Raw genomic sequence first — 12,800 nt, 5'->3', positions numbered from 1 at the left:
CATACCGTGGCGTTGCTCTACAAATGTGGATAAATGAAAGACGTCTCGCACAGGAAATCTATTTGTAGGCAGTGTGTTATGCCGCATGTGCGCTTTAAACTCATACATATCAAATGCAATAAGGATAACATAGTTGTGTGACTTCTTGGTTGAGAAGTGAACCATGCCTAAATTTGAGAAGCCCAGTTACAAATGGAAGGCACGGCTTGCCCACGCCTGGAAACAATTCTAACCACGTTACCTAACAATTAACGCAAAACCCCAACTCATTTCTCTACGGTCACGAGCCAAACCAATGCGGGGAGAGGCATGGTCAGCAAGCAAATAAACCCAATGTCATTTTCTGCTTTGGATCTGTTTTACCATGCTGTGTAGTGTTGTTATTCAGCTTCGCATCAGATAATGGTTTCAGATGCTCTCTTTCATTCACCTCTGATCCATGAAATTGTAATATTTTTTAGCAAGACAGCACTGAGTGCCTACGGAATGCTCATCATGGCTTTGGTTGAATTTAATCCTGGTCTGGAGAGGCCTAAAGTCTATGTAATGTGACTCAGTCTATCGGTCCTCCAGTACCGCTAACTGACTATGTTTGTGTGTGTGTGTGTGTGTGTGTGTGTGTGTGTGTGTGTGTGTGTGTTTACCTCTCCATCCATAGGGCCCTGTCTTCCGTGGTGGCGTTGGGTGCCAACATCATCTGCAACAAGATCCCTGGGCTGGCGCCTCGCCAACGGGCCATCTGCCAGAGCCGCCCGGACGCCATCATCGTGGTGGGGGAGGGCGCCCAGCTGGGCATCAATGAGTGTCAGTACCAGTTTCGCTACGGCCGGTGGAATTGCTCCGCCCTGGGGGAGAGGACTGTCTTCGGACAGGAGCTGCGAGTAGGTTAGTCTGGGCACCTTGGGAGAGTCCGTTGTCTTCTGTACCGTGGACTGACGCTGTAATGTCCACAACTCTGAAAGACATGTTTGCAGACATAGACCTACTGTAAATGTGTGGCGCAATACGTTTTCTACATTTTGTGGGGAGGCATACGGCTGACGTTAGAAGAGCTACTTCAGATCTTATTTGCAGGGAGGACTGGATTGCAATGGAAGTCATTGGTCATTGCTTTCGGGCAAAGTATTGAAGCTGTGATGTAAAACAGGTTACATTTTGTATTGAGGATGTCACCATCTCCTCCAAATGGTAGCCTGAGAGTAGAAATCAATTCACTACCAAGCCCCGACCACCCAAGCTTCTTCACAAGCCAAACCCAAGCACATCACAGAGTCAAACTTCAACCAACTGCACACAACATCTTTGACTCTCTATTGTATAACAATACCCGTTGGCAAACTCAAACTCAAGATGACTTCATATGTTACCGTTACAACAGATTCCAGTCCGATGTGTCCTCATTTCAGTTCACACCGTTACATTTCTGCAGCGTGGCTTGATTTCTTTTGACTTAATGATTTGCGTTGAACTTCTGGTTAAAAGCATGCCATACATTGCTGGCTGCAGCAAAGTTATGGAAAGGTTACCAGAAGCACCAAAGTCTAATGGGGAAAAAGTATGGTTGAAAAATGATATAGCAAATGAGGAGACAACTAATGGTATTATTGTAGAGAACGTTGTTGAACAGAAATAGATGGACACATCTGTTGTTAATCTTAGGAAATTGGTTGTGTCCATTGCTTGGTTCGTGTGTGTGTGTGTGTGTGTGTGTGTGTGTGTGTGTGTGTGTGTGTGTGTGTGTGTGTGTGTGTGCATGTACAGACAGTCAGAACGAGCTACAAGCAGACAGACATTTACATTTACGGTGCTTTTGTTTGAAACGGAATTCCGCAGACCTCTTTTGTATGGCTTTTTTCACAGGGACTTTTATACATTTGTTTCATTTAGAAATGTTTGTCGCTGTTAAAGTGCGGTTCGACTATGCATTTAATCCAATAGTTCTGTTAACAATCACTGCTATTTAGGAGCGGCTGACTTAGCTCCAACCCCTCTAAAAGCGTTTCTCTTTGTTGTAAATCTGGCGCTTTTGTAATGGATCTCGTCTCATTTTCTTCTGCGTTCAGCATCTCTTTTGCGCTCCTTTTTTTCATATTTTCTTTTTTGCCAAGTTTCAGGGAGACTTGAACTGAACAGTACCACATGTCACGCCTTGCTTTATCACTGAGAAATCGATCCGGTTACTGATACTGCATGTGAACTACGCTGCTTATGTTTTTAGAACATTTGTATGAATTATTCGAACTACTTGACTCATGAACCAGACACATCTCTGGTCAAAGCCTTTAGTTAGCCGTGCGATTGAACTTTAGGCGGATGTTTTCCTCCATCCTACACCCCCGGAGAGAGAGAGAGAGAGAGAGAGAGAGAGAGAGAGAGAGAGAACCTCTTCTTCAGAGGAGGCAGAGATGAGACAGATTTGTTTTTTCTCTCTCGTACCGTGCTACCATACTTTCCTCCATGATACTCACTGACAGCGAAACCAGGGATGTTTCACTACGCTCTCTCAGAGCTAGAGCCAGACAGTGGGTACTGGTACTGTAGAGATTGACTCATACTGGTTAGTGATTGGCTGCTGCCATGGCCAATTACCCGTGAGATCAACAGCTCCAGTACTGTAGGAAGAAAGGTCAGTGGATGGATGTGACCATTTATTGAGTATTTAGCTCAGGGTTTTATTGTCAATACTCCATGGGTTTTTCTATGTAGATTGTTTTTGATACTAATTTGATTTGTGCAATTAGTGAATGACGAGAGTAGCCGTGTTCTTTAATTATGTTGTATGTATGACAGTAGTGTTGTTCAGGGTGGCATATGAAGTAATGGAATAGACCTCCTCAATAGACAAATGTTACAGTCCGTCTCCTCCCGAATCTGCAAATTCCCACATAATCATAATCAACTGCAAGGGGAAAAGAAATGCATATTCCACTCCCACTGAAGTTTTTCACTTAAATCCCCCAAAATGATGAACACTAAACCTTTCCTATTCTCAATGATCCAGTCTTAGTTTTGGATCGGGGGAGATGCCGTTGTTTTCTGAAGAGTTAAAGATCAGGGAACCGCAAGCCTAATGCTTTCTCTCTGCGCTGCTTGCACTTAGATGGAGTCGGTCAGTTTGGCCGGGTTCCTTGGTATTACATTCGGTTTCCAAGAAAGGACATTAATAGCTGGGTTATTGAGTAGGACAGAACCCCAAATATCTTGATTCAAGGAAAGAATCTGTTTAAAAAAAGGCCATTCATTTGATATTTATTTCTGTGTTATTATACTGTAAATATAGATATATACTGTATATATATCCTTTATCTGCTGATGCTAACACAGCCTTCCTTGACACTGGCAGCTCCGTTAGTTCAATGGGACTCTAAAGGATGGATGGAAACATGGATGGAACCATACTCATTACGGTCACGTCCTTCAACAGTCCCTCTGTTGTGCAAAAGAATCGTTGGCTCTCTTGTTATGTTCTAACTGACACATTGGAGAACAAGGCCATAAACACTGAATGCTGGGTATTAAAATATGTTTGTGTTTCCTCCTCTGGACACAGAAGCTATAGCAATCTCACTCACTCACGTTGTAATGTGCCTTAGCAGAATGATATTGGCACTGCTCTGTACCTTGAGCCCATAAAATATGGAGTAAATTATCCCGTGCTAACAGAAGTGGGTGTTATTGAATGGTATATTACCCTCTATTAACAGTAAATAATACAACTGAAGTCAGATCCATCATCAAGGCAAGGAGGGGCTATGGATAGTCAAAGCAGATAGTTGCAGTAGGGCTGGTTGGAGACGTGGAAAAGGCCAGGATACATGGCAAGAGAGTGATACTCAGCTGTAAGGTTTTAATACAGTGCTGAATAAAAGTGATGTATGGTGGGGTTGATTACAACCATAATTATAACCCTAGTTTTTCATAACCTGTGGGAAGTCAACACCTTATCAGTTTTAACACTGCTGTCTACGTTGGCCTGTTGCTCACTGGTCAGTTAGGATGAAAAATGCCGTCTTCAATTGGAAATGTTATCTCATGTGATATATGGTAGATTGTGGAGAGCATCTACACTAGAGATCTCCTGAGCCCCCGAGCCTGAGCACCTTCAGCTTTCACAGCTTTCACAGCCTGAACAGAAGAGCAGAGCACTTGACGTTAGCGATTATAGTATGAAAACGGACACCTTTCAACGGCTACACTCAGCATCAAAGGCAGACGTAGGCCCCGTCGTATAACTGCCCTGCTCTGGTTACTTTCTGTTTAACTTTCCAACCAGTTTGTCACCATAGTGATTCATGCTTTTCATCTCAAAGAGGTTCTTGTTGTGCTCAGCGGTGAAATATTGCAAAAGTTCAATCACTCTGGCCCCTGGCTCATTGCACAAGAATGGAGAATGGATGCAGGACAGGGGCAGGTGAACCTCTCAGTGCACGACATAGGAATGCTGCTTTTATTTCATACCAACACTAAAAAGCCTGGGCTGGGCTGGGGAATCCACTTGTTAGAATCTATTAGAGACTGGATAACTCAATCTACATCCTACATTTAATGACAAAGCAATGCAGTAGAAGTCCCTTCGTTTCTTTGGACCAGGTTGCTTTTTAACACAAAAACATCTATTCAATCATCAGAGAGGAGAATCTGTCAGACTAGCAGGCCGTTCTGCTCTACGGGCTACACTGCATTGCCTCCTGCTCTCGCTGCACCTTTTCTTAGAAGCAGCAGCCTGAAGGCAGCCGACAGACAGACAGGCAGGCAGTGAGTTGAGTTATAGCGCTGAGCCTGACTCCATGAGTACAACTCTGGAGAGAGGCACTTCGAGGCACGACCAGCTAGGAGGCAAACGGACGGCATGAAAAATGCCTAGCAGCTCCAACCGGCTGGTTAGCAAGTGAACGAGAGGTCTGGGGGATTTTAAAAGAGGGAAAAACTTAACTGGGGTGGAATGTGGGAGCTGGTGGGGGGGTATCAGGGAGGGGATGGGGGTGGTTCCGTCTCTATTTCCCCTCGCCCGGGCGCATACAATACAGTATCGTCTCCCCAATGAAGCGCTCTCTCACTCCCACACATCCCCCGGGTGGGGTGGGGTGAGGGTTGTAGAGGGGGAGTGCTACTGCTGCCCAGCGGCCCGGGCGGCTGTGGTAGGCCCGAGCCAAACAGACGTCTATACAGATAAAAGATGTGGAAGTCAGCAGGTTCATTGGAAGCCACTTGAGAGGAAAGGGTTAGGACAGGCACATACTTGATCAGGAGCTGAAGATGCAAACTACTTCTCCTTTAAACAGACCAGCTCCCCCGGATCAGACAGGGAGGGGGAGGGGTCACGGTCAACAGATCACCTCGCTCCATAAGTCAGACTGATTAGAGTGTTTTTTTTAAATCTCTGTTTAGAAGTGGGCTGAACAGAGGAAATGTGAATAATGTTCACGTTTTGGCTTAAACAGGTGACTCACAAGCAAAAATGGTGTATATTTTTGCCACTGGTCAGATGCAGAAGATGCTTCTCAGTTTTCTACGCGTTTATTTAAAGGAATACTGTGCCTGTGCACGGAACATGTGTTTTCTGCAGTATTTTTGGCAAATGTTATGCTAATATCAGCCCGCAGCGTAAATGGGTAAAATCAGTGATGAGTTGGTTGGGTTTGTCTCTCGTTCCACAACGGAGGTTGTTTTCATGCAAATCATGATTTTCTACAAGTGGTTCATGCATCTGTACATTGACCTCTCGTGGAAGGAGTGCTATCAGCTGTCATCAGTTTAAAGGATTCCACTGTTATACTGTGATGTACTATACGAGATTGAGCCGTCATAGGCTAGCTAAGCTCACAGAGGCTGAAGTAAACTATGTCTTTATTGGCAATTCAGTCCAAATGAATTCATTGTCATGTAATGTCTCCCAATTATGTCACCTTATTTCCCGCGGTCCTTTTAATGAGATAAGATGCTATCATTGAAGTAGCAATACATTTCAGGTGTAGATTTGTTATTCTTGTTCATTTGCGGTTTTACTGCCAACAAAGAAAGTATAGCTTTGTCTCATGTACTGTAATATAGCTGAAGGTCACAATTGCAGGGCAACTAAATACTCCATGCCAATTGTAAATGAATTGGTAAGATTTCCTTCCTTTTCTCAGAATCACTTCGTAATTTGTGGTGAAACTGTATCGTAAAAGAATGCAAACACAGACAGTATCTGCATAGAATCTGATCCTAATTATGTGTGACTATCCTCCCAAACCTAACAATGTATTTAAAAGCACTGCTATGATCAAAACATACACATATGGTTTAATTTATGCATGTGTTGCATGATTTCATCCAATTTGACTAAATTAAAGGAAAGGCATTTTGGAATATTCATAATGACCAGCTGAAGTTTTCTACAACCACTATTTTTTTCATTTAAATGGAAAAGTCAAATACAAATCTGAAAAGAAACATATTCCCTTCAAATATAAACATTTGGGAACACCCCCCCCCCCCCCCCCCCCAAGGCATTCTAAATGTAAAAGAGCATAGAGAGTCGGTCAGAAAAGCCTTTGCAAAGTAAACACTATAAATTAGTCATTGAATCCCAGGAAGGAGTGAATGTACATTATCATATGATAGTGGTCATCTATTTTTTACGTTTATTGGCTTGTCTTCTCTCCCCATATTTTACATCCAACGTGACTGGTGGGGAGGGAAATGTAGTAATTCAATTCTTGCTAGAATAATGATTTGATGCCCCATCTGATTGCAAAAGTCTCTGCCGACACACAGCTCGTAACCTAACACATTCCATTCTACAGCCAAGTGTTTAACCAACCCATCCTTGTTTAATGTAGAGAGGAAAAACACATTTTTTAAGACTGTAAGAGCAACGTAAGTGGATGCTTTGACACCGATGAACTCTCCCAAAATATCATTCATCACTTCAGTGGTATACAACTACAGAGGCCATTCCTTTTAACTTCACTATTTATAATAATATATGCCATTTTGCAGACACTTTTATCCAAAGCAACTTACAGTAATGTGTGCATGCATTTGACTATTTGTGGCCCCGGCAATCGAACCCACAACCCTGGCAGTGAAAGCACTATGCTGCACTAACTGAGCAATACTGGACCACTCTCCTCTTCCTGTTGGCTATATTACTCTCAAGCAAATGATTGGAAACAAAGCTGATATGCTATCATACTTTCTACAGCGTTATCACGGAAAGATGAGAACGCTGTAGAACTTGATTTAATGTGCAACATAACGCCCGTACAGCGCTCAGTAAACGGAGTCAACCATAGCCAAGTAACTCATTTCATGTGGATAACCCTATGCAGATGATGCGTGCATTGTGCTATGCAAGACTGGTGGTGAATAAAATACCTATGTTTGGAGCCATCATCATGTGGGTAGGCCTAATCCGCTGGCCTTCTCCTCCTCCCTGTCAAGCCACTGAGGCCAGGGGAAACAGAATGGGACGAGGAACTTCTGATGGAAACATGTAGAATGTGTATCACCATCTGTAGGCTTTATCAGGGTCGTTGGAGTTGATCATTGGAGTTGATCACATTAGAGTTGATCATTGGAGTTGATCATTGGATTTGATATTTAGAGTCGATCCTTGGAGTTGATCAGTAAGAGTTGATCATTGGAGTTGATCATTGGATTTGATAATTAGAGTCGACCATTGGAGTTGATCATTAAGAGTTGATCAGTGGAGTTGATCATTCATTTGATCATTAGAGTTGATCATTAGAGTTGATCAGGTACTGTGCTGTTATGTGGTGAGTCTGGCTGTGTTCCACTATAGTGTGGGCTGTATCTGTAGCCTTTATCAGGTACAGTAGTCTGGCTGTGGGTTGACCTACAGAGAGTGGGTTGTTAGTCCCCAAGGCATGGCAAAGGTTGATATGTGTATCACCATCTGTAGGCTTTATCAGGGTCATCAGGATCTCTTCCGCCTTAGACACTGGGCAGTGTTTTCCATAATGAGTTTGTTGCCTAGGCAGGCCTCACCTCCTACGTCGGGGAACCAGTTGTGTCTGGTCCCCACGGCTGCTCTCTCTCTCCACCTACCCCTCTCCCCCTCTCTCTCAGACAGCATTGGGGTCCCCTCTCCCCTACAGTATGCTGTCTGCTGACAGGAGCTGGGCGTCCTGACCTGCCTTACCCCTCGGCCCCCCGGGGGCCTGATGCCATGGGCCGGGGTGGGTGGATAACCCGCGTGGTGTTATCGTCCGCTGGGATCTGTGTCCGTCTGTGTCCGCCTGGCCGCCAGACGCGGGGGAACAGGATGTGAGAGGATCAACTGTAATCTCAAAGCGCGCTTTGTTCCACACAATCCCAGCACTAACTGTATCCACTACACGCAGGTCGGCAGAGAACATTTACATGTGCCAACAATCACAGCACTATTGAACATTAAAGAGAGTTGATTGAGAGACAGATACAGAGAGGTTCTGGAGGTGGACAATATTCAAGAGGCTTTAACCCCTTATCGAGGTGACAATATGAAAATGGGAGACTTTGCATGTTGTTAATGTCGGGACGGTCAGATATCCTCTGAGACTCAAGTGAGTGGTTGAGTTACAGTTTAACCAGTACATTGGATATCTAGGCAGCGTACTACTTGACAGTTGACACACAAACAAGACGTCAATCATTCAAATTGACTAGAACCTCTAACAATGACATCAAATGAACTACTTTCTGAGTTGCTCAATTAGATGAGGTCTTGAACTGTCCCGACTCATTACAGGATTTTCCGTTCAAGTTCGTTTGATGGATTTTGGCAAGTTTTTTGGCAGAGTCATCATTGTGTCAAAATCTTTATCTTCACCTCGGGGAAGATAGATGGGAGAAGTGCGGGCACACGAACAGTGTTCCAACTGTAGGTCTTAGAGGCAGATTGGTTGGCTTCCCAGTATTTAAAACCGTTACGCCCCAAATGCCCTCATATTGTTTTTCAGTTCTAACTAACACTTAACTCGTTCTCTCTTCGTCATCGTCCTATGGACCAGAACTTAAGACTTAATCCGCCTGCCTGAGTGTGTGACTCCCACAGCATTACAGTATATATACGCGCTTTGCAATGTGAGTGTATTCAGTATGTACTTCTGGTAAAACAATATTATTTTATTGTACAGGAACATGGCTGCACTAATTCCTCTTGCTGCAAACCTCACGGACCACAACTTTGTCTATAATTTGCTCAGAGCATATGTTCATAGCAACGGTACATAAAGCGGAACGAAAAACAGTAGTACAGAGTGCATTAGTCAGCTCGGGGAGAGAGAGATAGAGAGAGAGAGAGCCAAAGTGAGAGAGAGAAGGAAAGAAAGAGAGAAATTGGTTGGTATACAAAGCAAGGGTTTTCCTCTACTGGGGCCCTGGAGAGAGAGGGTAAATAACAGCACTAGGGCACTGCAAACTCACTGGGTGCAGACTTCACTGTGTGTGTTGTTGTTTTGGGATGTACAGTGTGGAGTACATACATGTATGGCATAAACTTCTTGGGTCATCATTAGAAACACTGATTTAGTATTAGTATTTAGTCGCCTTGCCTTTTTTCGGGATAATGCTCAACCCTTTTCCTAGTGGCACTCTGACTCTCTGAAACCGCAATGCCTTTTCATGCCTGTGTGGTTGCAGTTGAATTGCAAACACAAGCAAACACAAACCACACTGCCTAACTGCAGCACCTTGTGGCTACCAGCAGGTGCCACCTTTTTTCTTTGTTCCAAGTCAATGATTACATGTGTGCTGTACATTATGGGCTCTCAGTCTGTGCTTGAACAGATCACTTCAAACTAGAACTATAGAACTGTCCTCCTCAACTGTAATGCTTCCATGCTGTAAGCAAGACACTCTTCCTCTCTCCTCCTCCTCCTCCACCTCCTCCTCCTCTCTGAGCGCATTCAGAGAGGGGCCTTCCTCTCCGGCAGCCAAGACTTCCCCACCCTCTCTTTTACAGGCGCTGGGCTTGTGTGTGGAGGCCACTGGTCTGCACTGCTGAGCTCAGTGTGCGTGTACGTGTGTGTGTATGTGTGCGTGCGTGTGTGCATGGGTATATTGATGTATCTGTATCTGTCTGTGTGTATGTGTGTGCGTGAGTGTGTGTGTGCTCTGCCTCTGCTTTGCTTGGGTTCCCACCCTGATTCCGTCCGGGGCCCACTCCCCCTCTCCCCAGTTCCTCCTCCTCTTTCTTTATCCCTATGCCCCGCCCCCAGAGCAGTGATTAAGTGATTGGTGTGCTCTGTGACTCACTGGGACAGCTCTCTGTCTGACCCACTGAGGTATAAAGAACTGGAGACCGCGTCCAACATGTCCAACATGTTGTTGTCAACGTAATCTACTCACGTTCACATATGCCGATTCATGGACCGTCTATGTCCAGGTTGCATCTGGTTTACGCAGCCCAACTTCACATGTGCATACAGGGGCTGCGGTCCAAACGTGATTTAGACAGCCCTCGGACCTCAACCCTCAGCCCTTGAATGACGTTTGCCATCGTCACAACCGAGTGTACCTTAAATGTCCCTTGCCCAAGCGAGGGAGAGTGATGATCGGCGGAAATCTTGTTGAGCCTAAAAACAACCAATCTGAAGCTATTGATGTACCGAGCAAGCTAAAATAGCTAGCTAGCACTCCTGTCAGGTAGCTGGCTAGCTAGATTTATGGTCTTTCATTCCAGTAAATTTCAGAATTCCAAAAATATGTTTATGAAGTCACTTTGAGCATCATATTCCCATTTGCCATATATATTTTTGTCTCACGTGCCGAAAATGCAGCGTGTTGATTAAATTTGACACTTTGCGGCCGCTGGAGTTTGACATGTGACTACAGTTTGCTTTGAATTGTTGGTCTTATCAACCCCAGAAGTGATTAAAGTTGTTCACTCTCGCCCTCGAGCTAATTTGAGGGCCGAGGAAGAAACTTTTGTGAATTGGACCGCCACATAAGATGTCAATCAAACTGCATCCAGTTTCGACCGGGATTCCCCTGAGGGAAAGTGGCTAGCGCGAGGGCTGAGGGGGTAAAAATAATACGATTAGACCGCAACCAGGGAGGGGCGCGGCGACGTCATCACGTCATCCAATTCTATGGCAGACATCAGATGAATATAAAATGTTGATGATGGGATAAAAAAAATCAGCCTCATCGACAATTATTTGAATAATTCAATGGATGTTTTGTGCACAAAGGTAATGACTAAAGTGTCTTATTAGGAATTTTCCAGTCTGACTTCTCTATGTGGCCACCTATGGAAATTCTTTCTGAACCCGGGACTCAGTTAAATTGCAGTACAAGACTGAAGGAGCAGTCGAAACCATGCTTCTAGACCGGAACCCTGGCCCCTTGGTCTGATCCTCTGTCCCCATCATGTACACAGCTCTAAACAAACACAGGCTCTAAAGAGGAAGCACATTGCCAGTCCATAGCACAGCGATGGTTAGTTGTAGTGTTTCCAGGCAGCACAGTGTCCAGGCCAGGAGCTCACCAGAGGGCCAGGGGCTGGCAGTAACCTCAGGACTTGTGAACCAACCGTGGTTTCTATGGCGACTGTCCCCAATGTGTCCTTTCTGTGTCCCTTTGTGTCCTATTTTCCTCCCTTGTCAACAACATCAACAAAGGCCTGGCGTGGCGGGGATGCTGAGGCCAGAGGTCAAATCAAATCAAATGTTATTAGTCACATGCGCCGAATACACAGGTGTAGACCTTACAGTGAAATACTTACTTACGGGCCCTTAACCAACAATGCAGTTTTAAAAAATACTGATAAGAATAAGAAATACAAGTAACAAGTAATTAAAGAGCAGCAGTAAAATACCATTTACATTTTAGTCATTTAGCAGATGCTCTTATCCAGAGCGACTTACAGTAGTGAATGCAAACATTTTAAATCATTTCATGCATTTTTTTTTTGTACTGGCCCCCCATGGGAATCGAACCCACAACCCTGGCGTTGCACACACCATGCTGGCGTTGCAAACACCACGCGCTACCAACTGAGCCACAGGGAGCCTACCTAACAAAAGCGAGACAATATACAGGGGGTACTTGTACAGAGTCAATGTGCGGGGGCACCGGTCAGTTGAGGTAATATGTAGATGTAGGTAGAGTTATTAAAGTGACTATGCATAGATGATAACAACAGAGAGTAGCAGCGGTGTAAAAGGGTGAGGGGGGGCAATGCAATTTAGGTGTTCAGGAGTCTTATGGCTTGGGGGTAGAAGCTGTTTAGAAGCCTCCTGGACCTTGACTTGGTGCTCCGGTACCGCTTGCCGTGCAGTAGCAGAGAGAACAGTCTATGACCAGGGTGGCTGGAGTCTTGGACAATTTTCAGGGCCTTCCTCTGACACCGCCTGGTATAGAGGTCCTGGATGGCAGGAAGCTTGACCCGAGTGATGTATTGGGCCGTTTACACTACCATCTGTAGTGCCTTGCGGTCGGAGGCCGAGCAGTTGCCATACCAGGCAGTGATGCAACCAGTCAGGATGCTCTCGATGGCGCAGCTGTAGAACTTTTTGAGGATCTGAGGACCCATGGCAAATCTTTTCAGTCTCCTGAGTAGGTTTTGTCGTGCCCTCTTCACGACTGTCAAGGAACTTGAAGCTCTCAACCTGCTCCACTGCAGCCCCGTCGATGAGAATGGAGGCGTGCTCAGTCCTCTTTTTCCTGTAGTCCACAATCATCTCCTTTGTCACCAGGAGAACTTTGCTAGTGTAGCCTAGCACTGTCTGTACTGTCTGTACTCTCTCAGGCTGTGTAACTCCATTGCAGTGTCATGTGAAATTTGTTTTGTGGTGCACTCGCCTCCG

General features: G+C 45.0%; 1 protein-coding gene across 2 annotated transcripts in view; it reads left to right on the top strand.

Annotated features, from left to right (window-relative positions):
• The window catches only part of LOC106560992 (protein Wnt-7b), a 35,536-nt gene that overhangs the window by 7,608 nt on the left and 15,128 nt on the right, over positions 1 to 12,800 (top strand). For both annotated transcript variants that reach the window (XM_014124504.3, XM_014124503.3), the window contains exon 2: positions 659 to 885. In XM_014124504.3, coding sequence (XP_013979979.1) covers positions 659 to 885 — 227 coding nt within the window. The remainder of the gene's footprint in view (positions 1 to 658; positions 886 to 12,800) is intronic.

This window comes from Salmo salar, chromosome 10 (assembly GCF_965601325.2).
Source record: "Salmo salar chromosome 10, fSalSal1, whole genome shotgun sequence".
NCBI lineage: Eukaryota > Metazoa > Chordata > Actinopteri > Salmoniformes > Salmonidae > Salmo > Salmo salar.
The sequence above is the reverse complement of the archived record's forward strand: the minus strand, read 5'-3'. Positions and strand labels throughout refer to the sequence as shown.